The sequence below is a fragment of the Oenanthe melanoleuca genome, chromosome 4 (assembly GCF_029582105.1).
Source record: "Oenanthe melanoleuca isolate GR-GAL-2019-014 chromosome 4, OMel1.0, whole genome shotgun sequence".
Classification (NCBI taxonomy): Eukaryota; Metazoa; Chordata; class Aves; order Passeriformes; family Muscicapidae; genus Oenanthe; species Oenanthe melanoleuca.
Window position 1 is genome coordinate 68,791,721 of NC_079337.1, and position 27,650 is coordinate 68,819,370.

The 27,650-nt window shown below is 47.5% G+C and overlaps 2 protein-coding genes across 2 annotated transcripts in view; one reads left to right on the forward strand and one right to left on the reverse strand.

Annotated features, from left to right (window-relative positions):
* EXOC6B (exocyst complex component 6B) overlaps positions 1–17,675 on the reverse strand; it is a 271,894-nt gene extending 254,219 nt beyond the window's left edge. Inside the window, exon 1 of the mRNA XM_056489697.1 lies at positions 17,436–17,675. Within this exon, the coding sequence (XP_056345672.1) occupies positions 17,436–17,548 (113 nt within the window). The 5' untranslated portion in view covers positions 17,549–17,675. The remainder of the gene's footprint in view (positions 1–17,435) is intronic.
* Positions 17,676–22,711: 5,036 nt separating this feature from the next.
* SPR (sepiapterin reductase) lies at positions 22,712–27,047 on the forward strand. The gene is made up of 3 exons (XM_056490581.1): positions 22,712–23,198; positions 24,693–24,983; positions 26,005–27,047. The coding sequence occupies exons 1-3, from the start codon at positions 22,730–22,732 to the stop codon at positions 26,193–26,195; spliced, it is 951 nt and encodes a 316-aa protein (XP_056346556.1). The 5' UTR covers positions 22,712–22,729; the 3' UTR covers positions 26,196–27,047.
* Positions 27,048–27,650: the final 603 nt, after the last annotated feature.

Below are 27,650 nucleotides of genomic sequence, written 5' to 3' on the forward strand. Positions count from 1 at the left end.
CCATGTAAAATAATTATAATCCACATAAATTAATTGCAAATCATGGCAATTAACTGTAGACCAGGTAAATTAATTATAAACCACATAAATTAATTGTAAACGAGGTAAATTAATTGCAAACCAGGTAAATTAATTGTAAGCCACATAAATTAGTTGCAAACCAGGGCAATTAACTATAAATCATGTACAGTAATTATAAAATGGTAAATCATGGCAATTAACTGTAAACCATGTCTTTTAAATTTTTTAAAAATTTAATTTATTATTCTAAAATTAATTATAATTAATTCTCACTTATTTATAATACAATCATACTAAATTAATGATAAGCCAAGCCAATAAAATGGATTGAATCACTCAGGGATTAATGAGGGCAGGATGGGACAGAAAAAGGAGATTGGTGGGATCAGACCCCACAGAGCAAAGTCATTCCCGATATTCCCGATATTCCCACCCCAGGCACATCCCAAGCAATCTCTGCATCCTTCAAAGTATTTTTTTTTTATTATTTTTTTCCTTTAATTTCCTCTGCTCATCCCGCATTTCACCACAGGGTGGCAGCAGAGGAAAAAAATCCTAAATTTTCCAGTCTGGGAAACTCAGGGAAAGCAAAATCCAAATTCTAGAGGAGGAGATTCATGGGGGAGGAAAAATTGGATTTGTTGGAGGAATCCAGAGAAAATCCTGGAGCTGCCCCAGCCCTGCATCCCAAACTCAGGAGGACGTGGAGCTGCTGCAGAGAGTCCAGAGGAGATGATGGAAATGCTGCCAGGATTCTGGAGCCAGGCTGGGAGAGCTGGGAATGTTCCCCTGGAGAAGGGAAAATTCCAGGGAATGCTCAGAGTCCCTGCAGGGGCTCCAGGAGAGCTGGAATTTGGGACAAGGCCTGGAGGGACAGGACACAGGGAATGGCTCCCACTGGGAAAGGGGAGATGGGGCTGGGATCTTGGGAAGGAATTCCTGCCTGGGCTGCAATTCCCAGATTTGCTGGGGCTGCCCCTGGACCCCAGGCCAGGCTGGATCCCCCCGGGATGGTTGGAGTGACCTTGAACATGGATGGGGTTTGATGGGATCCCAAATTCCCCAGGGGATGGGCTGGGAGGGACTCCAGGGTCAGGGTCACCCCCAGAGCTTCATTCCCCCAAAAAAACACCTCCAAGCCCTAAACCACAATCCAAGCAAACTCAAGGCCAAAAAACCCAAGTCCCAAAAAACCAAAACCAAGCCAAAAAAAAAAAAAAAAATCCCAGCCCCAAAAAACATCCCAAGCTCCAAAAAAAAAAAACCCCAAGCCCCAAAACACCCCAGCCTCAAAAAAAACCTAAGCCCCCAAAAAAGCCCCAAGCACCAAAAAAAACCCCAAGCTACAAAAACACCCCAACCCAAAAAACCCAGCCCAAAAAACACCCCAAGCCCCAAAAAGACTCCAAGCCCCAAAGAACACAACCCAACCCCAAAACACCCCAAGCTCCCCCCAAAAAAAACCCCAAGCCCAAAAATAAAAAACCCCAAGCTCCCCCCAAAAAAAAAACCATAGCCCAAAGAAAAACCCCCAAGACCCCAAAAAAAAAACCCAAGCTCCCAAAAAAAAACAAACCCCAAGCCCCACAAAAAAAACCCAAAAAAACCCAAGCCCCAAGAAAAACCCCCAAGCCCCAAAAAAAAAAAAAAAAATTAAAAAAATTAACCCAAGCCCCCCAAAAAAACCCCCAAGCCCCAAAAAACAACCCAGCCCCGAAAAAAAATCCAAGGCACCCCCAAAAAACCCCAAGCCCAAAAATAAAAAAACCCAAGCCCTAAATAAATAAATAAATAAATAAATAAAAATTTAAAAAACCAAACACCCAAGCCCCCCCAAAAAAAAAAAAAAAAAAAAAAAAAAAAAAAAAAAAAAATCAATCAATCAATCAATCAATCAATCAATCAATCCCCAGCCCGATGGAAATCCCCAATCCAATTAAATCCTCCAAGTTCATCAAGACCAGCCCTGCCAAGCTCCTGATTACCCTGAGCCTCCCCAGGAAGCCACAAGGGCACAGACATCCCAGAATATTCACCCCAGGACAGAAATCCAGAAATTCCTCCCCTGGGATCTGCCCTTGGAAACCTCCCCTGGCCCTGCCAGCCCGGACTGTCCATCCCTCAGCTGCTGCTCCACAGGGTAAAGAGTTCCTGCCCTGCCAGGAGAGAAAATAGAAATAAAAATAAAAATAAAAATAAAAATAAAAATAAAAATAAAAATAAAAATAAAAATAAAGCCACAAAAAAAAAAATCCACAAAAAAAAATCCACCAAAAAAACCTACCAAAAAAAAAACACTAAAAAAACAAAAAACTAAAAAAATCCACAAAAAAAAAGGCACCAAAAAAGACACAAAAAAATCCACAAAAAATCCAACCAAAAAAAAAACACAAAGAAAACCCCCCAAAAAAACCACAAAAAACCCACAAAAAAAACCCCACAAAAAAAAACACAAAAAAAGCCAAAAAAAACCACCAAAAAAATCAAAAAACCCCCCAAAAAAACCCCACAAACCCCCCAATAAAAACCACAAAAAACCCACAAAAAAAAAACACAAAAAACCCCAAAAAAAGAAACACCCAAAAAAAAAAAACCACCAAAAAAATCCCACAAAAAAACAAAACTCACAAAAAAACACAAAAAAAAACCTAAAAAAAAAAAAAAACAAAAAACAAACCCACAAATATACCCACCAAAAAAAAAAACCACACACACAAAAAAAAAATTAAATCCCATCCCACACCCACATTTATTTCTGTTTCCCACCAACCTCCTCTGAATTCTGAGCAATTCTCAGCCACAAAGCAGAGCCAGAATTAAATGAGAATAATCAAATTCCAGGTCAGTGTCCTGAGCCTGGGGCAGGAAATGCTGGGCCAGGATCCAGCTGGGTCAAGAATCCCAAAAAATAAAAGGATTTTCTCACTGGTTTGGGGTCCCACAGCATCCCAGAGGGTCCCAACTCCAATTTCTCTCTGCTCTTATCAGCCCAGACACTGGAAATCTGCATTAAAGAAAATTCCAAACAAATCCAAAGGGAGATTGTGCTCAGTGTGGGATGGGGAAGGCAACAGGCTCCACCTGCAGGGAATCCCAAACCCTCTGCAAACAGCAGAAAACCCCAAAACAGAAAATTAATTATCCCAGAGGGAATCCCAAACCCTCTGCAAACCCCAAAAAACCAAAGTGAATTCTGCCAGAGGGAATATCCCAAATCCTCTGCAAACAGCAGCAAACCCCAAAAAGCAATATGAATTATCCCAGAGGGAATATCCCAAATCCTCTGCAAACTCCAAAAAACAAAATTCTGCCAAAGGGAATCCCAAACCCTCTGCAAACTCCAAAAAAAAAAAAAAAAAAAAAAGAATTATCCCAGAGGGAATATCCCAAATCCTCTGCAAACCCCAAAAACAAAATTAATTCTGCCAGAGGGAATGTCCCAAATCCTCTGCAAATTCTCAGCAGCAAACCCCAAAAAACAACAAAATTCATTATCCCGAGGGAATCCCAAACCCTCTGCAAACAGCAGCAAACCCCAAAAACCCAAATGAATTCTCCCCAAGGGGTCCCAGGCTGGTGATGCTGCTCATGCTCATGGGACTGGACTGGAAGGATTTAGGGACAAGAATTAAAAATAAATGATATTAAAGATAATTTAGGGCAGTTTTAGAGCCTGGGGTTGGTTGGAGGGTTCAGCCCCAGGCTGAGCCATTGAAGGGCAGGAATTGATCCCTGGTCCCTTCCAGCTGAGAACATCCCATAATCTGGAAATAAATGGGGAAATGCTCCAGTATCCACAGGCAGGGAATGCTGGGATTAACCAGGAATGAAATCAGGGATGGAACCTGGATTGGAGTCATGGAATCATGGAAGGGTTTGGGTGGGAAGGGACAGAAAATCCCATCCATGTTCAAGGTCACTCCCACCATCCCGGGGGGATCCAGCCTGGCCTGGGGTCCAGGGGCAGCCCCAGCAAATCTGGGAATTGCAGCCCAGGCAGGAATTCCTTCCCAAGATCCCAGCCCCATCTCCCCTTTCCCAGTGGGAGCCATTCCCTGTGTCCTGTCCCTCCAGGCCTTGTCCCAAATTCCAGCTCTCCTGGAGCCCCTGCAGGGACTCTGAGCATTCCCTGGAATTTTCCCTTCTCCAGGGGAACATTCCCAGCTCTCCCAGCCTGGCTCCAGAATCCTGGCAGCATTTCCATCATCTCCTCTGGACTCTCTGCAGCAGCTCCACGTCCTCCTGAGTTTGGGATGCAGGGCTGGGGCAGCTCTGCAGGTGGGGTCTCACCTGAGCCTGGGGCACAGGGACACAATTCCCACCTTTCCTTGGGATCAGCCCATTCCAGCCTCATCCCAACATCCCAAATCCTGTGACCCCTTTAAATTCAGGGATCATTTCCCCTCCCCAGGCAGAGCTTTGTCCTTTCCCCATCCCAGCAGCTCCCCCAGTTCTCCCCAAATCCAAACTGAGACCTCACCAAGCAAATCCCAAATCCCTGAGCAGCCACAGCCAAGATCCCAAATTCCCCTCTGGTTATTCCCAAACTCCCCCCCTGGTTATTCCCAAACTCCCATCCCTGGTTATTCCCAAACTCCCCTCTGGTTATTCCCAAACTCCCATCCCTGGTTATTCCCAAACTCCCATCCCTGGTTATTCCCAAACTCCCATCCCTGGTTATTCCCAAACTCCCATCCCTGGTTATTCCCAAACTCCCCTCCCTGGTCATTCCCAAATTCCTGCAGCTCATTCTGGAGGGGATTTCATGGGACAAACCCCAAGGTGTTGGGCACATCCCCATCCCCAAAAGTTGGGCAGCAGCTCTCCAGGATTTTTGGAGTTGTCCCTCCCAGCCCCTGTGCTGGGAGGGGCAGGAAGCTGAGGATGCTGTGTCCAGCTGATAGTGCACAAGGAATTTTCCAAAGGCAACATCTCCTGCCTCAGGCCTGCAGCCAATTCCCTTCAAAGCCCTCGGGGTCCCCACAGGGAAAATTAAGGACAAGAGGGAGAAAAAAAAAAATATAACAACACAAAAAACCTAAAAAAAAAAAAAAAAAGCAAAACAAAAAGAAAAAACCCACAACAACTCGTGGGAAACAAAGGAATTCTGCAGGGAATTTGTGTCCCCCAGCCCCTCTGAGTGCTGCTTATCACCAGATCCAGGCGTTTCCAGGCCATGGAGCTCCCTGGGACACACAGAGCAGCCAGAGCTGGGAGAGTCACCCCCAATCCAGCCAGGAATTGCTGCTCCAGCCCCAGGGGTGCACACTGCTCATTTCTGGATTTACAGCACTTGGGAATTCTGCTCTCAGCCAGGGAGGGGAGGTGAGGGATGCTGCAGAACTGGGATCTGCCCTTGGCTCAGGGTCACAGGGAATTCCCTGGGGATATCCCAGCACCCAAGGGAACTTTGTCACAGCCACACCACCAGGAAAGGAGCCCTCTTATCCCAGGGATCTCCCCAAAATCAGCTTCCAAAACGTCACCTCCAGGCAAAGACAGGAGGGAATTCAACAAAATTCTGGAATTCAGTCCCTGAGCCCCATCCCACAAACCTGGGGAATTTATTCCCACAAACCTCTGGAATTTATTCCCTGAGCACCATCCCATATGGAGGGAATTCCACAAACCTGGGGAATTCATTCCCTGAGCCCCATCCCACGTGGAAAGAATTCCATAAACCTGCAGAATTCATTTCCCCAACCTGTAGAATTCATCCCCTCAAACCTCATCCCATATCCCACATGGAGGGAACTCCACAAACCTCTGGAATTCATTCCCTGAAACCCCATCCCCACATGGAGGCAATTCCATAAACCTGTAGAATTAATTCCCCCAACCTCTGGAATTCACTCCCTGACCCCAATCCCACATGGAGGGAATTCCCCAAACCTGCAGAATTCATTCCCAAGCCCCAATCCCATGTGGAAGAAATTCCCCAAACCTGCAGAATTCTCTCCCTGACCCCAATCCCATATGGAGGGAATTCCCCAAACAGAATTCTCTCCCTGACCCAAATCCCACATGGAAGGAATTCCCCAAACAGAATTCACTCTGAGCCCCAATCCCACATGGAAGGAATTCCCTAAACCTGCAGAATTCTCTCCCTGACCCCAATCCCATATGGAATTCCCCAAACAGAATTCATTCCCTGACCCCAATTCCACATGGAATTAATTCCCCAAACCTGCAGAATTCATTCCCTGACCCCAATTCCACATGGAATTAATTCCCCAAACCTGCAGAATTCATTCCCTGACCCCAATTCCACATGGAATTAATTCCCCAAACCTGCAGAATTCTCTTTCTGAGCCCAAATCCCACATGGAGGGAATTCCCCAAACCTGCAGAATTAATTCCCAAGCCCCAATCCCATGTGGAAGAAATTCCCCAAACCTGCAGAATTCACTCCCTGGCCCCAATCCTATATGGAATTCCCCAAACAGAATTCTCTCCCTGACCCCAATCCCACATGGAGGGAATTCCCCAAACAGAATTCTCTCCCTGACCCCAATCCCATATGGAATTCCCCAAACAGAATTCTCTCCCTGACCCCAATCCCACATGTAAGGAATTCCCCAAACAGAATTCACTCTGAGCCCCAATCCCACATGGAAGCAATTCCCTAAACCTGCAGAATTCTCTCCCTGACCCCAATCCCAAATGGAAGGAATTCCCCAAACAGAATTCTCTCCCTGACCCCAATTCCACATGGAATTAATTCCCCAAACCTGCAGAATTCTCTTTCTGAGCCCAAATCCCACATGGAGAAACCTGCAGAATTCATTCCCAAGCCCCAATCCCATGTGGAAGAAATTCCCCAAACCTGCAGAATTCTCTCCCTGACCCCAATCCCATATGGAATTCTCCAAACAGAATTCTCTCCCTGACCCCAATCCCACATGGAATTCCCCAAACAGAATTCTCTCCCTGACCCCAATCCCATATGGAATTCCCCAAACAGAATTCTCTCCCTGACCCCAATCCCATATGGAATTCCCCAAACAGAATTCTCTCCCATTCCCACATCCCAGTGCAGATGAAAAAAACCAAATCCCAGCTCCCCCCCTTTCTCACCCCTGGCTGTCAGAGCAGTTCCTCTGCTTTCCTCCAGAGGAAAAAATAAAACTCCAGACTTTTCCTGTTTGGGAAGTGGGCAGAGGGAAAACACCACGGGATGCTGCTTCGGGTTGGAAAAAAAACCTGAAAAAGTCACGGCCCCAGGCACAGGATGTGTAAAAATAGCGCTGCTGATAGGATCGGGATCGGACATTCCTGAGCCACCGTCCTGCCGGGAAAGGTGCTGGGAGGGAAGAGGGATGGAGGGGAAAAAAGGGATGGAGGGAAAAAAAAAAAGGGATGGAGGGAAAAAAAAAAGGGATGGAGGGGAAAAAAAAAGGGATGGAGGGGAAAAAAAAAGGGATGGAGGGGAAAAAAAAGGGATGGAGGGGAAAAAAAAGGGATGGAGGGGAAAAAAAAGGGATGGAGGGGAAAAAAAAAGGGATGGAGGGGAAAAAAAAGGGATGGAGGGGAAAAAAAAGGGATGGAGGGGAAAAAAAAGGGATGGAGGGGAAAAAAAAGGGATGGAGGAAAAAAAGGGATGGAGGAAAAAAAGGGATGGAGGAAAAAAAGGGAATGGAGGAAAAAAAAGGGATGGAGGGGAGAGAGGGAAAAAGGGATTGAGGAGAAAGAGGGAAAAAGGGATTGAAGGGAGAGAGGGAAAAAGGGATTGAAGGGAGAGAGGGAAAAAGGGATTGAAGGGAGAGAGGGAAAAAGGGATTGAAGGGAGAGAGGGAAAAAGGGATGGAGGAGAAAGAGGGAGAGACAAAAGGGGATTGAGGGGAAAGGGAAAGGGGGAAAAGGGATTGGAGGGAAGGGGAAAAGGGATTGGAGGGGAAAAGGGATGGAGAAAAAAAAGGGATGGAGGGGAAAGGATTGAGGGGAAAGGGAAGGAGGGGAAGGAGGGAAAAGGGAAAGGGAGAGAGAAAGAGGGATTGAAGGGAAAGGGAGTGAGGGAAAAAGGATTTCAGGAGAAGAGGAAAAGGGATTGAAGGGAGAGGGAAAAAGGGGGAGAGAGAAAAAGGGATTGAAGGGAAAGGGGGAGGGGAAAAGGGATTGAAGGGAAGAAGGAAAATGGATTAAAGGGAAAGGGGAAAAGGGATTGAAGGGAAGAAGGAAACAGAAAATTCTGGAATTGGGAATTCTCCCCTTCAGGACATTTCAGGATTCCTGTGTGGAACTGGGAATTCCGGAACTGGGAATTCCGGAACTGGGAATTCCGGAACTGGGAATTCCGGAACTGGGAATTCCAGAACTGGGAATTCCAGAACTGGGAATTCCGGAACTGGGAATTCTGGAATTGGGAATTCCGGAACTGGGAATTCCGGAACTGGGAATTCCTGCCCTCAGGACACCCCGTGTTCCCGTGGCCTGGGGCACAGGGACACAATTCCCACCTTTCCTTGGGATCAGCCCGAATCCTCCTCCCAGGGCTGCTCCCAGTCCCTCCTGTTCCTGTTCTGTCCTTTCCCCAGTTCCAGACACAAAATCTCTGGGATTTCCACACGGAATTCCTGCTGCCAACTCCTCCCCCGTGCTCTGATCCCAGCAGGACTCTGTTTGGGATCATTCCTGATTTTATTTTTCACAGCAGTGTCACTCAGGCTGGATCTCCACTGCACTTCCTGCTTTTATTCCCAATTTCCATTTCTTTCCCTGGCCTGGCACTGCCAGTTTAACCCCAGGGAGAATTAAATTAAAAAATTAAATTAAATTAAATTAAAATTGTTGTGATTCCCTCCAAAAATCTGAGAACAGTCATGAAGCAAAACAAGCTCTGAAGCACCAACACCCCTCAGATTTTCCCTTTTAACCCCATTTTTATTTTTATTTTTATTTGGAGTTCCCAATAAAAATTATTTTAAAAATAAATGCCCAAATTTGGAGCAGAATTCAACAGAGCATCCTGCACCTCAAAACTTGTGAAGCAGACCCAAATCTGAGCATTAAAAAGAAGGAAAAAAACAATTCTGATTTTAGCCCTGGGAAAGACACAAAGATCCATTCAAGAGGAAAATCCAAAAAATCCAAATTCCCATGGGAATGACTTGGAATTACATGTTCAAAAGTCACAACCTCACCTGGATTTCCAACAAATATGATCTGAAGGAAAATTACAAAACACAATTTTATTTCAAGGTTATTTTGCCTGGATTTCTATTATTAGGGAGACCCAAACAGGAATTAAATGAGATTTTACTTCCCAGGGGAGAATATTGAGTCATTAACTCACACTGGCAGAAACTGAGGTTAAGAAATAAAAATCCAGAAATGAAGATTAAATGTAAAAATCCAACAAAGAGCTGCTGGTTTTTTTCCTGCCACCACTGTTTTTAGCAGAGGGTTTGATCCCCCCTTGAGCTCACAATAATATTTAAATTTTTCCTACTTTGGAGCAAGAAGAGGGAAAATCTCTCCCCAGCCTCATTTTTTTCCTTTCTGTTCCTGTGGAATGGTCACAAGGGAAAAAAAAAAAAAAGAGGAAAAAAAGAAAAAAAAAAGGATTAAAAAAAGATTTTAAAAGACCCAAAAAAAAAAAAAGACCCATAAAAAAAACCATAAAAAAGACCCAAAAATAAAAGACCCAAAAAAAAAAAAGACAAAATTATCAACAAATTCTGGGAAAAACACATAAAGATGGACAAATTCTGGGGAAAGTCCACAAGGATCAACCAATTAAAGAAAAAAAAAACAAAATTATCAAAAAATTTTGGAAAAAAATCCAAAATTATCAGCAAATTCTGGGAAAACCCACAAGGATGGACAAATTCAACTCCTGACCCTGCCCAGGACGAGTCAAACAATCCCATCCTGTGCCAAAGACTTTTATCCAAATAAATCTTCCAACAATGAGATAAAGCTGCACATGAAGATTTATTTCAAATAAAATAAAATTTAAAAAATAAAAAAAAATAAAATAAAATAAAAAAATAAAATAAAATAAATAAAAAAATAAAATAAAATTTTAAAAAATAAAATAAAATTTTAAAAAAATAAAATAAAATAAATAAAAAAATAAAATAAAATTTAAAAAAATAAAATAAAATTTAAAAAAATAAATAAAAAAAATAAAAATAAGAATAAAATAAAAATAAATAAAAAAAATAAAAATAAGAATAAAATAAAAATAAATAAAAAAAAATAAAAATAAGAATAAAATAAAAATAAATAAAAAAATAAAAATAAGAATAAAATAAAAATAAATAAAAAAAATAAAAATAAGAATAAAATAAGAATAAAATAAGAATAAAATAAAATAAAATAAAATAAAATAAAATAAAATAAAATAAAATAAAATAAAATAAAATAAAATAAAATAAAATAAAATAAAATAAAATAAAATAAAATAAAATAAAATAAAATACCAAAAGCACAGGAAATCCTGCCCAGCCTGGATCTTGATTTTTCCAGGAATTCTGGCCCTGGGGAGGACAGAGCCAGAATTCCAGAGGATCAGGGATGGACAGAGCCAGAATTCCAGAGGGTCAGGATGGGACAGAGCCAGAATTCCAGAGGGTCAGGACGGGACAGAGCCAGAATTCCAGAGGGTCAGGGATGGACAGAGCCAGAATTCCAGAGGGTCAGGGATGGACAGAGCCAGAATTCCAGAGGGTCAGGGATGGACAGAGCCAGAATTCCAGAGGGTCAGGATGGGACAGAGCCAGAATTCCAGAGGAACAGGGATGGACAGAGCCAGAATTCCAGAGGGTCAGGGAAAGGACAGAGCCAGAATTCCAGAGGGTCAGGATGGACAGAGCCAGAATTCCAGAGGGTCAGGATGGACAGAGCCAGAATTCCAGAGGGTCAGGATGGACAGAGCCAGAATTCCAGAGGGTCAGGGATGGACAGAGCCAGAATTCCAGAGGGTCAGGATGGGACAGAGCCAGAATTCCAGAGGGTCAGGATGGACAGAGCCAGAATTCCAGAGGGTCAGGATGGGACAGAGCCAGAATTCCAGAGGGTCAGGAAGGGACAGAGCCAGAATTCCAGAGGGTCAGGATGGGACAGAGCCAGAATTCCAGAGGATCAGGATGGGACAGAGCCAGAATTCCAGAGGGTCAGGATGGGACAGGATCTGGGCTGGAAATCTGGGATATCCCACAGCCAAATCCTTCTTTATTTAGTTTATTTTATTTGGATATTTTTCCATCCTTTCCCACAGGCACAATTCCAGCTCAGGGGGGATCAGGGAGAATCCCAGGATTTCCTGAGCTCCATCCCTGAATTTCTGCCTCAGGGAAAATTTTTCCAGCTCCAGAATCCTGGATTCTACAGGAACAGGACTCAGAATTCCAACTCAGCTCCAGCATCAAACCATTCCAGGATTCCCTGACCTGTCAAACATTCCAGACAAAAGACACATAAATCCTAAAAAATAAAATTAAAATTAAAAAAAATCAAGGAATGAGGAGCTGGAGCTCGGAAAACACCAACCCAGGCACTGCCCTGGAAAAGCTGATACTGGAATTAGGGAGCTCAGCTTAATTCCAGCCTTGCTTTAATTAATTCATTAATTAATTTAATTAATCCACTCAGGAGCTGCTCCCAGAGACACGAGCTCACCTGAGCCCTGCAAACCCTCAGGTCCATTTTATCTTTCAGATAAAGTTATTTATTATTTATTTTTCAGATAAAAACCCAGCCTGGCTGATTCATTCCCATCTCAGGTCCAAGAACATTCCTGATTTTCCAGCAGGGAACTGGGAAAGCACCAAGGGACAGCCTGGAAAATAAATACACACCTGGGAGGGAGCAAAAGGGAGGAGCTGGTTTGGACAGGACACAAAAGCCACAAAATCAGGCAGGGAATCACAAAATTCACCTGGAAATCATTTCCAGAGGACACAAAGTCACCAGGGAATAACAAAAATCACCTTGGAATATTTAGAAAGGACAAAAAAAAAAAACCAAAAACCACAGAATCAGGCAGGAAATTAAAAAAAAATCACCTTGAAATAATTTGAAGGGACAAAAAGTCACCAAGTCAGGCAGGGAATAACAAAATTCACTTTAAAATTGTTTGAACAGGACAAAAAAAAAAGCCAAATAATCAGGCAGGGAATAATAAAATTCACCTGGAAATCATCTCCAGAGGACACAAAAGCCACAAAAATCAGACAAGGAATCATAAAATTCACCTGGAAATCATTTCCAGAGGACAAAAGAGTCACAAAATCAGGCAGGAAATAAAAAAAAATAAAAATAAAAATCACCTTGAAATAGTTTGAATAGGACATAAAAGGCCACAGAATAAGGCAGGAAATTTAAAAAAAAAAAAAAATCACCTTGAAATCGTTTGAAGAGGACTAAAAACCACCAGAGGACATAAAAGCCACAGAATCAGGCAGGGAATCACAAAAAAATCACCTGAAAATCATTTCCAGAGGAGAAAAAAGTCACAGAATCAGGCAGGAAAAAATAAATAATAAATAAATAAATAAATAAATAAATAAATAAATAAATAAATAAATAAATAAAACCTTGAAATAGTTTGAACAGGACAAAAAACGCCACAGAATCAGGAAGGAAATTAAAAAAAAAAAATCACCTTGAGATAGTTTGAAGAGGACAAAAAGTCCCCAAATCAGACAGGGAATGACAAGAATCACCTGGAAATCATTTCCAGGAGACAAAAAAGCCACAAAGATCAGGCAGGGAATCACAAAATTCACCTGGAAATCATTTCCAGAGGACAAGAAATTCACAGAATAAGGCAGGAAATAAAAAATAAAAAAATAATAAATAAATAAATAAATAAATAAATAATAAAATAATAAAATCTTGAAATAGTTTGAACAGGACCAAAAAAAGGCCACAGAATCACACAGGGAATCACAAAATTCACCTGGAAATCGTTTCCAGGGGACAAAAAAAAAGTCACAGAATGAGGCAGGGAATTGTAAGAACCAGCTGGAAATTCTGGAAAGGTTCAGGACCCAGAGCAGGGGAATCCCTGGAGGGAACAATTCCTGCTGGAACCCAGGAAATTCCAGGGCTGCTGTACCTCATCAAACACCGATTAAAAACCTGAATTTATCAAACACTGCCTGAAAAATCCTTCCTCAGCTTCCCAAGGGCTCTCAGAGCTCAAGCTGCTCCAGACAGGATTAAAAAGTGATTTAATCCGGGCTGAGCTTGAGCCAGGAGGTGACACCGAGCTCAGCAAAACATCCCCAGGGTGAAGCCAAAAAAACGATTTTAAATGGTTGGAAAATCCCAAATTCCAAGGAAAAAAGGGGAGGCTTTACCCTAAAAAATCCCCATTGTCACCTATCTCAGTGAGCAGAGCTAAAATATCGCAGCACTGAATAAAGAAAATATAAATATTTGTGTAATGCACAAGGAAATAAACAGGAGGACAGAAAGAACAACAAATTTGGAGTAAACGCAATAAAAATGAGAGCACTGGGTGTCACAGCCGAGAGCTGCCTGTAAGGGAGAAACATTCCCCTAAAAGGTTTTCTGCAGAATTAAAGGAGCTTTGAAAATCCAGATCAGGAGAGGAGCCAAAATGACTCTGTAAAACCAGGTGTAAGGACAGAGAGGGAAAAGGGGATTAGAACTGGGGGTGGAATTAGGAGAGGCTGAAGGGCAGGAAAATATCTGTGTCAATACCGGCCCCAATTCTGTATCGATACCAAAGGGGCCAGGAACTGATAAAAACCCGATTTTGTGAACAAAGGAACCGATAAAAGCCCAATTCTGATAACCAAAGGGGTCGGGAATTGATAAAATCCCAATTCTGCAAACCAAAGGGGTGAGGGATTGATAAAATCCCAATTCTGCAAACCAAAGGAACCGATAAAAGCCCAATTCTGCAAACTAAAAGAACCAATAAAAACCCAATTTCGCACCAATAAAAACCCAATTCTGCAAACCAAAGGGATCAGGAACCAATAAATGCTCAATTCTGCACTCCAAAGGGGTCGGGAATTGATAAAATCCCAATTCTGCAAACCAGAGGAACCGATAAAAGCCCAATTCTGCAAACTCAAGGGATCAGGAACCAATAAAAATCCGATTCTGCAAATTAAAAGAACCAACAAAAACCCAGTTCTGCACCAATACAAGCCCAATTCTGCAAACCAAAGGGGTCAGGAACTGATAAAATCCCAATTCTGCAAACCAAAGGAACCGATAAAAACCCAATTCTGCAAACAATAAGAACCAATAAAAACCCAATTTTGCATCAATTAAAGGTCAATTCTGGAAAGGAAGGAGTCAGGAATAGATAAAAACCCAACTGGCAACCCAAAGGAACCGATAAAAGCCCAATTTTGCAAATTAAAAGAACCAATAAAAACCCAGTTTTGCACCAAGAAAAGCCCAACTCTGCAAACCAAAGGGGCCAGGAACTGATAAAAATCCAATTCTGCAAACCAAAGGGGTCAGGAATTGATAAAATCCCAATTCTGCAAACCATAAGAACCGATAAAAGCCCAACTGGGCACCAATTCTGCAAACTCAAGGGGACAGGAACCGACAAAAGCCCCATTCTGCAAACTAAAAGAACCAACAAAAACCCAGTTCTGCACCAAAAAAAGCCCAATTCTGCAAACCAAAGGGGTCAGGAATTGATAAAAACCCAATTCTCTGAACCAAAGGAACCAATAAAAGCCCAACTCTTCAAACACAAGAGCTCAGGAACCAACAAAAGTTCAATTCTGCACTCAAAGAACCAACAAAAGCCCAGTTCTACAACAATGAAAACCCAATTCTGCAAACCAAAGGAACCAATAAAAGCCAAGATTCTGCAAACCAAAGGGGCCAGTAATTGATAAAAAACCAATTCTGCAAACCAGAGGAACCGATAAAAGCCCAATTCTGTAAACCCAGGAACTGATAAAAACCCAATTCTGCAAACTAGAAGAACTGACAAAAACCCAGTTCTACACCAATACAAGCCCCATTCTACAAACCAAAGGGGTCAGGAACCGATAAAAGCTCAATTCTGCAAACTCAAAGAACCAACAAAAGCCCAGTTCCACACCAATAAAAACCCAATACTGCAAACCAAGGGGGCCAGGAATTGATAAAAACCCAATTTTCTGAACCCAGGAACTGATAAAAACCCAATTCTGCACCAATAAAAGCCCAATTCCACAAACTAAAGGAACCAATCAAAGCCCAATTCTGCAAACCAAAGTAGTCAGGAACCAAAAAAAGCCCAGTTCTGCAAACCAAAGGGGTCAGGAATTGATAAAAACCCAATTCTGCACACCAAATGAACCAATAAAAGCCCAATTCGGCAAACCAAAGGGGTCAGGAATTGATAAAAACCCAGTTCTGCAAACCAAAGGAACCAATAAAAGCCCCAGCTCGGAGCTGAGCCCTGGCAATGCTGCCCTGGAAGAAAAGCCAGCCTGGCTCCTGGACACTCAGTTATTCCATGATGCCCACAAGAAATGAGTCACCTTTTTAAAATAAATTTTATAAAAAAAAAGTTTCCACCATCCTCTTTTCCTGCCTCCCGTGTTTACCCTGAGCTGCTCCAGTTTAGCTCTGCCACTCTTGCTGATTGTTAATTATAATTAAATATCCTCAGATCCAGCAGGGAATGAATAAAACCCAAATCTCCCTCAGCCTGGACACTCTGAGTGTTTCTCCTGTGGGAATGCAAAGCTCCACATCAAACCCAGTTCCCCACCCAAGTTTATTATCAAGGAACGATATCAGCTGCACTTTGTCCTCAGAAATGAAATAAATAAATAAAAATCCACCCACACTCCTCACCCCGGCAGTTCCCACCCATCCAAACCAGTTCTTGCAGAATAATAAATCTCATTCCCAGCATCTCCCACTGCTCAGTTTATCTTGAGAAGCTTCAAGGGACAACTCCAGGAAGAAAAAACTGCCAGAAATCCAAACATAAGAGAGGGAATGGGCAGTGCTGAAGTGAATCCAGAGCTCTGCTGCTCACAAATTCCAACTTTTCCTTATTTAGCATCGCTGCAAATCTCCCAAATCTGAACCTTTGATTTGGAAAGAGGCTCCAGGAGCTGCTCCAAACAGGATTTTGGGGAAGGGGAGGCACAGAAATGAGGGGGCTCCATCCCCACCTGGTTCTGATTCGCTCACCTGGAGCAGCTGAAACCCCAAATTCTCCTCTCCAGGCTCAGCCCCGGTTTAACCCCGAGATAAGGCAGCTGCTTCTGTTTCTGTGTGAATTTCTGCCTGTGAATTTCTGTTTCTGTATGAATTTCTGTCTGTGAATTTCTGTTTCTGCCTGTGGATTTGTCTGTGAATTTCTGTTTCTGCCTGTGGATTTGTCTGTGAATTTCTGTTTCTGCCTGTGGATTTGTCTGTGAATTTCTGTTTCTGCCTGTGAATTTCTGCCTGTGAATTTCTGTTTCTGCCTGTGAATTTCTGCCTGTGAATTTCTGTCTCTGCCTGTGAATTTCTGCCTGTGAATTTCTGCCTGTGTATTTCTGCCTGTGAATTTCTATTTCTGCCTGTGAATTTCTGCCGTGCCGATCAGCGCTGGAAATCAACACCCCTAAGGCAGGGGAACACTCACACCTGCGCTCAGCCAGTTTCGGGTGGATTCAGAGGTTTTGGGAGAAGTTCCGGCGGGGAGGGACGGATGGGTTATCCCAGCACCGCAGGGATCGCTCCAGCGATCAGATAAATGATCCAAAATAATCATGTTTTTAAAGAAATCGGGTGATTCCTCATCTGACACAGGTTGTAGATTAAACCACAGAAAGGACTGCGGCGCACAAACCCCAAAAATCGGCGGGTGCGGAGGGACGGGAAGGAGATGAGGGAGAGGGGAAGGGGATGCATGAGCCGGGATGGGAAACGGGGATGGGGAAAAGGGGATGGAGAACCGGGACGGGGAAAAGGGGATGGAGAACCGGAACGGGGAAAAGGGGATGGACAACAGGGGATGGAGAAATGGGGATGGAGAACCGGGATGGGGGAAACGGGGATGGGGAAACGGGGATGGACAACAGGGGATGGGGAAATGGGGATGGAGAACCGGGACGGGGAAAAGGGGATGGACAACAGGGGATGGAGAAATGGGGATGGAGAATCCGGGATGGAGAACCGGGATGGGGGAAACGGGGATGGAGAACCGGGATGGGGGAAACGGGGATGGAGAACCGGGATGGGGGAAACGGGGATGGACAACAGGGGATGGAGAAATGGGGATGGAGAACCGGGATGGGGGAAACGGGGATGGAGAACCGGGAGGGGGAACGGATCAAAGGGAGAACAAAGGACCCCGAGAAGCCCGGGGTCCCGGTGCGGGCAGGATCGCGGGTTCAGCGGCACGGTAAGTGACAAGAGCCGGCAAAGGGCACGGCGCTTTCCCGGAGCGCATCCCGCACCGCGCACGGCCCCGCTCCTACCGCAGCGTGGGGCCGATGCAGGCCGTGTCCGTGCTCTCGATCTCGCGCAGGATCCGCTCGTGCTCCGCCGCCGTCTCCAGGCTCTCCAGCTCCGCCATCTTCGGCCGCTCCATGGGGCCGCTCGCTCCACCTGCCGGCCCCGCCCGGCCCGGCCCGGCCCGGCTCCTCCCGCACCGGGAGCGGCACCGCCACCGCCGGAGCTCCCCGGCTCCGCTCCGCCGCGCGCGGCACCGCGGGACTTGTAGTTCGGGAGGGGCTGGGGCGCGCGGGGAATCGTGGGAGATGTAGTCTAAAAGGGGCTGAACCGCGCGGGGAATCACGGGAGATGTAGTCCAAAAGGGGCTGGACCGCGCAGGGAATTATGGGACATGTAGTTCGGGAGGGGCTGAACCCCGCGGGGAATCACGGGAGATGTAGTTCCGGGAGGGGGCCGGGCCTACGTGGCGGCTCCGCCCAGGGAAGGAGGGACGGAGCGGGAGCGGCCCCGGGACCGGGAGAGCCGGGGGGAGGTTGGGTGGGGATGGTGTCGTGTCGCTGAAGGGGACACAGCCCCAACACTCTGTGGATGTCACAGAGGGGACACAGCCCCACGGCTCAGACACTCTGTGGATGTCACAGCGCCATGTCCCTCCCGTGAGGGGACACAGCCCCACGGCCCCTCCTGCCCCAGGAGACGAGGAGTGCAGCAGCTTTATTGGGATAAAGGGGCACAGCCTGTGGGGTTTTCTCTCGGCTTTTATCCCAAACTCACGGGGGAATTTGCCCTTTTCCCTTACCCGTTGCTGAGGTACCAGGGAGGTGCAGCCCTCCCGAACCGCCTGCCCCGCATCCCGCCTTGAACCCAAACTCGAGTGTTTCACCCCAAATCTCGGAAACTCCGGCTCGTGCAGACCCGTCTGTTTCAGGGGTCTGTCCCTGCTCTGTGACAAACCTGCTGCTTGAAATAAACCCAAAATTCAGGAATTCCCTCTTGTCTGTTTCGGGAGTCAGGGTTGGAAATAAACCCAAAAGTCAGGATCTCACATTTATCTGTTTTGGGAGGCAGCGTTGGAAATAAACCCAAAATTCAGGAATTCCCACTAGTCTGATTCTGGTTGGAAATAAACCCAAAATTCAGGAACTCCCACTTGTCTGTTGCAGGAGTCAGTGTTGGAAATCAACCAAAATTCAGGAATTCCCACTTGTCTGTTTCTGGAGTCTGTCCCCGCTCTGTGACAAGCCTGAGACATTCAGCCCCATCTCAAAGCCGTTCCCGCCCCTCCTCTCCTTGTTTGTAATGATTTGTAATGGTTTGTAACTGTTTGTAATGGTTTGTGATGGTTTGTGATGATTTGTGATGGTTTGTATCTGTTTGTAATGGTTTGTAATTGTTCGTAATGGTTTGTAACTGTTTGTAATGGTTTGTAATTCTTTGTAACTGTTTGTAATGGTTTGTAATGGTTTGTATTGGTTTGTGATAGTTTATAACTGTTTATAATTGTTTGTAATGGTTTGCAATTGTTTATAATTGTTTGTTAAAACCTTCCCCAGCCGCAGGAAGCTCCCGCAGACCCCGAGCAGGATCCGGACCCGCCCCGGGCGGTTCATCCGCGGGATCCAAGGACACAGCGAATCCTCCTCCCAGCAGGAGCACCCCTGGGTGCCAAGGTCTCCCGGCTGTGACTCCCTCTGTTCCTGCTATCAGTCGGTGCCGGAAAAACAGCGCTGGGATGTCCCGTTCCAGCCACATCTTATCAGGTACAGCGGGATGGAGAGCAGGGAGCCCCGACACCACCGAGGGCTTCTGCCTTTGCTTTATAAATAAAGAAAATAGAAATAAATCTATAAATAAAATATTCCCGGTTGTGTGAGCACATCTGGGGGCTCCCTCACCGCTGCTTGTGAAGGTGGAACACTGTTGGTTTAAATAACATGGAGTTATTAATTAAATAATGTGGAATTACAGAATCGTCGGGGTTGGAAGGGACCATAAAGATCATTTCGTTCCATTCCCTTTCCCATTTCCCTCAGGAATTCTCCAGCCCTTTCCCATTTCCCTCAGGGATTCTCCATTCCCTTCCCATTTCCCTCAGGAATTCTCCAGCCCCTTCCCATTTCCCTCAGGAATTCTCCATTCCCTTCCCATTTCCCTCAGGAATTCTCCATTCCCTTCCCATTTCCCTCAGGAATTCTCCAGCCCCTTCCCAGCTCCCTCAGGAATTCCCCATTCCCTTCCCATTTCCCTCAGGAATTCTCCAGCCCCTTCCCATTTCCCTCAGGAATTCTCCATTCCCTTCCCATTTCCCTCAGGAATTCTCCATTCCCTTCCCATTTCCCTCAGGAATTCTCCAGCCCCTTCCCAGCTCCCTCAGGAATTCTCCATTCCCTTCCCATTTCCCTCAGGAATTCTCCAGCCCCTTCCCATTTCCCTCAGGAATTCTCCAGCCCTTTCCCATTTCCCTCAGGAATTCTCCAGCCCCTTCCCATTTCCCTCAGGAATTCTTCAGCCCCTTCCCATTTCCCTCAGGAATTCTCCATTCCCTTCCCAGCTCCCTCAGCCGCTCCTCACCACACTCGTGCTCCATTTCCCGTCGTTTCCCAAGCTCGGTGTCACTTGGGATGTGCCCCCAGGGAGGGAATGTGTCCCCTGCCAGTGTCACCCCGGAGATCTGTAGAAGTTTTCTGAGGAGCAAGAATTGAAAAGAGACGTGAATTCCCGGGATCCCAGGGACAATCCCTGCAGGAATTCCCAAAATCCCCCCGGGATCCCAGGGACAATCCCTGCAGGAATTCCCAACAATCCCCAATGGGATCACAGGGACAATCCCTGCAGGAATTCCCAACAATCCCCAATGGGATCCCAGGGACAATCCCTGCAGGAATTCCCAACAATCCCCAATGGGATCACAGGGACAATCCCTGCAGGAATTCCCAACAATCCCCAATGGGATCCCAGGGACAATCCCTGCAGGAATTCCCAACAATCCCCAATAGGATCACAGGGACAATCCCTGCAGGAATTCCCAACAATCCCCAATAGGATCACAGGGACAATCCCTGCAGGAATTCCCAACAATCCCCAATGGGTTCCCAGGACAATCCCTGCAGGAATTCCCAACAATCCCCAATGGGATCCCTGCAGGAATTCCTGCGGTGCCAGGATCCATCCCGGGCTGTCCGTGGGACACACACCCGGCTCCGCTGTGCCACCGGAGAGGGGGATTGTTCATTATCAGTGATTGTTCATTATCAGTGATTGTTCATTATCAGTGATTGATTGTTCGTTATCAGTGATTGTTCATTGTCAGTGATCGTTCATTATCACTGATTGATTGTTCATTATCAGTGATTGTTCATTATCAGTGATTGATTATTCATTGTCAGTGATTGTTCAATATCAGTGATTGTTCATTACCAGTGATTGATTATCAGTGATTGTTCATTGTCAGTGATTGTTCAATATCAGTGATTGATTATCAGTGATTGATTGTTCATTGTCAGTGATTGTTCATTACCATTGGTTGTTCATTGTCAGTGATTGTTCATTATCAGTGATCGATTATTCATTATCAGTGATTGTTCATTATTAGTGGATGTTCATTATTAGTGATCGATTTTTTATTATCAGTGATTGTTCATTATCAGTGATTGATTAATTGATTATTTATTATCAGTGATTGTTCAATATCAGTGATTGATTGTTCATTGTCAGTGATTGTTCATTGTCAGTGATTGATTGTTCATTATCAGTGATTGTTCATTATCATTGTTCATTGTCAGTGATTGCTCATTATCATTGTTTGTTCATTATCACTGATTGTTCATTGTCAGTGATTGCTCATTATCATTGTTTGTTCATTGTCACTGATTGTTCATTATCACTGATTGTTCATTATCAGTGATGTCACTACTGAAGTTCGCGGGGTTTGGGCTGAGCCCATCCCGCTGCAGGCAATGGATCTCCCTGCCACGGATAGGCAGGTTTAAACAAGGCTGCTAATGATCCGGGATGGCTTTAATTTAATTTAATTAATTTAATTACAGGATGTCAGCGACACCAGCGCCGGGTTCAGCTCCAGGGCGCGGATCTGAGCAGTTGGATCTGCTGGGAGGAGCTGCTGAGCCCAGGAGATTGTGGTGCAGAGGGACTGAGCACAGAGATGGGAATTTACAATCACAGGGATGGGAATTTAAAATCATGGAGGTGGGAATTTAAAATCACTGAATGGTTTGGGTTGGAAAGGATCTTAAAGCTCATCCCATCCCATCCCATCCCATCCCATCCCATCCCATCCCATCCCATCCCATCCCATCCCATCCCATCCCATCCCATCAGCAGGAGCAATTCCAAGGTAATTCCAACTTTGCAGGGATCAGGGATCTCCTGATGGAAGAGCTGATGGATGCGGGAAACTGGAAAAGAGGGAACTGGCACCGACTGAAGCAACTCCTGCCATCAAGAAGCTACTTGTGATAAAAATACACATTTGCTGTCTTTTTTTTTTTTTTGTCTTTTTATTTTTTTTATTTTTTTTTCTGACGATCTTAATTTTGCTGAACGTGTAAAATTTGCTTTAGCAAAACAAATACTGCTCTTGGGTTTTTGCCATGCCGTGAATTTTTAATGGTTTATTAAAGTGCAGCCTGTGGCTGGTAAATTGAGTGAGATCTCATCCATTACCTGCCTGGAGATCCAATCCATGGAAACCAGGTATTCCTCGGAAAAACCCACCTGGAAAGCTGTGCACAGGAATATTTAATTTTTTTTTAAAAGGATTTTCAGGGTTATTTGTGATCAGAGAGGGTTTTTACTGCCTGGCAAAGCAGCAGAGCTGGGTGCCAAAATTGGGGATCGCAGAGGGAAAAGGGGAGGGAAGGTTTGTGGTACAGCAGGAGCGGCAGGCTGGGACGATCAAAGGGAATTTACAAAATAAAAAAAAAAATTATTAAGAATTTGGTTAAAAATATATTTGAAAAATATATTGAAAAGTGCATTGAAACAAATATAGCGGGGGAAAGACCAAGGGCGGCGGCAGCCGCATCACCAGACCTGCTCCGATCCCGGTCCCATTCCGGTTCCTTTTCCCGGTTCCTTTTCCTTTTCCCGGTCCAATTCCGGTTCCTTTTCCCGGTCCCGGTTCCTTTTCCCGGTTCCTTTTCCCTTTCCCGCTCCCGCTCCCTCACGGAGGCCGCTCCCCCTCACAGCGGCCGCAAGGGGGCGCCCCGCTCCGACCACGCCCCCTCTCGGCGCTGACCAATCAGAGGCGGCGGCGCTGCGCGCGCCCTCGGGGCGCCCATTCACGGAGCGGCGGGGGATGAATGGGGCGGGTCACGTGGGCAGGGGCGTTCCCACGGCCCCGGCGCTGGGTTCCGGGATGGAGCCGGGATCGGGATCGGGATCGGGATCGCGACCGGAATCGCGACCGGAATCGCGATCGGGACGCTGGGCCGCCACCGCCTGCGTGGTGACGGGCGCTTCCCGCGGCTTCGGCCGCAGCCTGGCTCGGCTGCTGGCGCCGCAGCTCGGGCCCGGCTCGGTGCTGCTGCTGCTGGCGCGATCCGCGGATGCGCTGGGCGAGCTGGCGAGCGAGCTGCGAGCCGGGGCCACCGGCAGTGACACCGGGAGTGACACCGGGAGGGACACCGGCAGTGACACCGGGCTGCGGGTGCAGTACGTGGCCGCTGACCTGGGCTGCGAGGAGGGGCTGCGCAGGGCGAGCGCTGCCCTGCGGGAGCTGCTGCAGGACCCGTCCTTCGGCCGCCTGCTGCTGGTCAACAACGCCGGTAACCGCTGGAATGTCCCCTCCTGTCCCCTTCTGTCCTCTCCTGTCCTCCCCTGTCCTCTCCTATCCCCTTCTGTACTCTCCTTCCCGCCCTGTCCCCTCCTGTCCCTCCTGCCCTCTCCTATCTCCTCCTGTCCCCGCCTGTCCCCTCCTGTCCCTACTGTCCCCTCCTGTCCCTCCTGTCCCCTCCTGTCCCTCCTGTCCCTCCTGTCCCTCCTGCCCTCTCCTATCTCCTCCTGTCCCACCTGTCCCCGCCTGTCCCCTCCTGTCCCCGCCTGTCCCCTCCTGTCCTTCCTGTCCCTCCTGTCCCCTCCTATCTCCTCCTGTCCCTCCTGTCCCTCCTGTCCCCTCCTGTCCCCTCCTGTCCCCTCCTGTCCCTCCTGTCCCTCCTGTCCTCTCCTGTCCTCCCCTGTCCTCTCCTATCCCCTTCTGTACTCTCCTTCCCGCCCTGTCCCCTCCTGTCCCCTCCTGCCCTCTCCTATCTCCTCCTGTCCCTCCTGTCCCTCCTGTCCTCTCCTGTCCTCTCCTGTCCTCTCCTGTCCCTCCTGTCCCTCCTGTCCTCTCCTGTCCCTCCTGTCCCTCCTGTCCCTCCTGTCCCCTCCTATCTCCTCCTGTCCCCGCCTGTCCCCTCCTGTCCCTCCTGTCCCCTCCCCGGACCTCTGCCCTCCATCCCGGGGACAGCCGGCTCAGCCCCGCTCCCTCCGGGGTTCATTTCTCGCTTGGGGTGCCAGCAAATATCCCAAAAGAGTGATGGAACTGCCGGGATTTCCCCTGCCTGGCTGTTTTAATTAAAGGAATTAATTAGGGGCGGGTCCCTGGCCGTGCTTTGCTGCTCTCGAGGTTTTTCTGTGATGTAAGAATAGTTTGTCAGGAAAATGAATCCACAAACACCAGAGGTTTGTGTCCAAAAGGAGACAGAGGAATAAAATAATATTCGAATAAAGCAAAAGGACTCCTCTGTTAGAAGTTAGAAGGGAGTAGTTGCCTGAAATTTAATTAATTGATTATCTGTCATTTTGTGTTTGCTCAGCTGTGCTTACAATGGGAAAAGATTAAATTAGTGAGCAGATCCAAAGGAACAGACAATGCAACCAGAAACAGTTCTTTGGAAAACTGGACTGTCCCCAGAAATCATTTGTATTGATAGAAAGGGTCAAGAGTTTGGGGTGAGGAAGACTCACCTTACTTCCTCCTTTTAAGACCCCTCCTCACAAAAACGACCCCAGACTTAATTTAAGAAGTCAATCAATGCTTAATGGCCATTCCAGCTAATTACCATGGGAAGAAGGATGGGAGGGGCTGTTATTAGAATATGGATTGTTTGAATCCTTTGCCAACAAACAGACTCTGTGATCACCTGACCTTAAATTGTTGGAGAGTCTTTTGTTGAGTATCTATTAGACCAATATCTTGTTTTGGCAAATCAATACAGCAGGGTGGGGACTGAACATTCTTTAAGATCCAACCCAACCCACTCCACATTTGTGCTTCCCAGGCTCTTTGGGAGACATCTCCAAATCCTTCCAGGACTTCACTGACCTGCAGGAGATCAACACCTACTTCTCCTTCAACATCAGCTCTGCCCTGTGCCTCACCTCCCTGGCCCTGAGGGCGTTTGGGGCCCGCGCTGGCAGCAGCAGGACCGTGGTGAACATCTCCTCCCTGTGTGCCAGGGAGCCCTTCCCCAGCTGGGCCCTGTACTGCGCAGCCAAAGCTGCTCGGGACATGATGTTCAGGGTGCTGGCACGGGAGGAGCCCCAGCTGCGTGTGCTCAGCTATGCCCCAGGTGAGGGGCTGGGAATTCCTGCCGGGAACGGGGGTTCCTGCAGCCCAGCCCCTCCTGAGCAGGGAATTCCTGCCGGGAACGGGGGTTCCTGCAGCCCAGCCCCTCCTGAGCAGGGAATTCCTGCTGGGAACGGGGGTTCCTGCAGCCCAGCCCCTCCTGAGCAGGGAATTCCTGCTGGGAACGGGGGTTCCTGCAGCCCAGCCCCTCCTGAGCAGGGAATTCCTGCCGGGAACGGGGGTTCCTGCAGCCCAGCCCCTCCTGAGCAGGGAATTCCTGCTGGGAACGGGGGTTCCTGCAGCCCAGCCCCTCCTGAGCTGGGAATTCCTGCTGGGAACGGGGGTTCCTGCAGCCCAGCCCCTCCTGAGCTGGGAATTCCTGCTGGGAATGGGGGTTCCTGCAGCCCAGCCCCTCCTGAGCTGGGAATTCCTGCTGGGAATGGGGGTTCCTGCAGCCCAGCCCCTCCTGAGCTGGGAATTCCTGCTGGGAATGGGGGTTCCTGCAGCCCAGCCCCTCCTGAGCTGGGAATTCCTGCTGGGAATGGGGGTTCCTGCAGCCCAGCCCCTCCTGAGCAGCATCCCAGGACTTTAAACCCATCCCATCCCTGCCGTGGGACACTCCCACTGTGCCAGGGGGATGAGGGGACCTCAAGGATCATCCAGTTCCATGTTCAGGGACACCTTCCATTGCCCCAGGGGGATCCAGCCTGGCCTTGGGCACTGCCAGGGATCCAGGGGCAGCCCCAGCAAATCTGGGAATTGCAGCCCAGGCAGGAATTCCTTCCCAAGATCCCAGCCCCATCTCCCCTTTCCCAGTGGGAGCCATTCCCTGTGTCCTGTCCCTCCAGGCCTTGTCCCAAATTCCAGCTCTCCTGGAGCCCCTGCAGGGACTCTGAGCATTCCCTGGAATTTTCCCTTCTCCAGGGGAACATCCCCAGCCCATTTCCAGATGGAAAAATGAGCCCTGGATTTTTTTTTTTTTAATCCTTAAATGACTTTTTTCTGCATTTTTTCCTTTTCCCCAGGACCTCTGGACACTGACATGCAGCTCCTGGCTCGGACCAGGACTGGAGACCCTGGGATGCTCCAGCACTTCCAGAGGCTGCAGGAGAAGGGGCAGCTCATTGACTGCTCTGTGTCAGCCCAGAAGCTGCTCCAGCTCCTGCTGGAGGATTCCTTCCCCTCTGGAGCCCACGTGGATTTCTATGACATCTGAGCTTTGCCTTCCTGCTTTGCTTCCAGCTCAGCCTTTCCCTGGTGCCTCCAGCAGGAATTGGTTCAAATCTTGGGGTTTGGGAAGTTTTAAGACACCTCTGTGTGCCTTTAAACAGCCCTGGTGGCCTTTTGGGGTCGGGCAGCACTGGAATCCCTCGGTTCTGGGTTTGGGAGGAGAGGGATGGCCTGGAAGGTTCCAAGTGTCCTGCACAGGGACACAAGGGGCAGAGGTGTCCCTGCCAGCCCCAGGGAGCCAGCAGCAGCAGGGTGCTGTGCCTGTGGGCTCTGTCCCCTGTCCCCACAGCCCCAGGTCCCCAGGGAGCCACTCCTGGGGCTGGTATGGTGCCACTGTCCCCAGAGCCCCCACTCTGTGCCCTGCTCACCAGGGGCTCCCCCTCCTCCTGCCTCTGAACCCCGAGTTAAGATGCAGCAGGAGCAGGAATCACCAGGAGAGGGAGCTGGCCTTGGAGAAATCGGGAATTTTGGGAATTTTGGGAATTTTGGGAGCCTGGCTGGGGTCACCAGCTCAGGGAAACCTGATCAGAGCAAAGACACAGCCCTGAGCTCCTGCCCTGCTCCTGCTGCAGGTTTTGGGTCCAAGCCTTGCTTTGGGGCTTCAGCCCCTTCCTTTGAATTATTTGTGGAGGTTTTTTGTCACTTTTCCGTCAGATTCCAGCAGGCACAGACACCCAGAGGCTTTTCTTCTGGAAAGCTGATGCAGGAAAGTTGTTTTGAAGGCCAGCACACCCCCTGTGTGCCCCTCAGTGCCGCCTCCACCCAACCCTGCAGCTCAGATCCTGTCACCCTGGCTCTCCAATCATTAAAAGTTCTAAAATCATCCATTTTAAAGTCTGCCCTGGGGTTTCTGCTGTGTCTTTAAGGGTGGGTGAGTTCCTGGCAGGGTGGGGGAAGCAAGGCAGCAGAATTCCCTCCTGAGCCCTTTCATTAATTCTGAGCTCATTTAATCCTGGCAAGCTCCTGAATCCCTCCTCCCCAGCCAGCCCTGCTGGGCCCTGGATCATTTTCCAGCCCTTTTTCTCTCTCCCCACAAGAAGCAGCAGCACAAATCCGTGGTGGATCCTGAGGAAACTCCACACCTGCTCCAAGGGGATCTGCACATCCCACGGGTGTGATGTCCCACTCGTGATTTCCCTGTCAGAGCCTCCCACTCACAGCTAGTCACAGCTTGGCAATCCCTCACTCGGTGCTCCCAGCTCTCCTGGAGGTTTCATTTTTGGGGTTTCATCCCCTCAGTGTCCCCATTTCTCTGTGCAGCTGTTGGGATGGGCTGTGCTGGGTTTGGGATTCCCACTCCAGGAGCAGAGCTCTGCCTGGGGAGAAATGGCAGAGATGCTTTTGGGACATTGCCCTGGGTGTCACCATTCCTGGTACCAACATTTCCTGAGTGTCACCATTCCTGGTACCAACATCCCCTGGGTGTCACCATTCCCTGAAT

Coding starts and splice junctions, on each gene's coding strand:
- SPR (XM_056490581.1), top strand. CDS start 22,730: ATGAATGGGGCGGGTCACGTGGGCAGGGGCGTTCCCACGGCCCCGGCG. Junction 23,199..24,692: donor GCTGCTGGTCAACAACGCCG/GTAACCGCTGGA, acceptor TGTGCTTCCCAG/GCTCTTTGGGAGACATCTCC. Junction 24,984..26,004: donor TGTGCTCAGCTATGCCCCAG/GTGAGGGGCTGG, acceptor CCTTTTCCCCAG/GACCTCTGGACACTGACATG.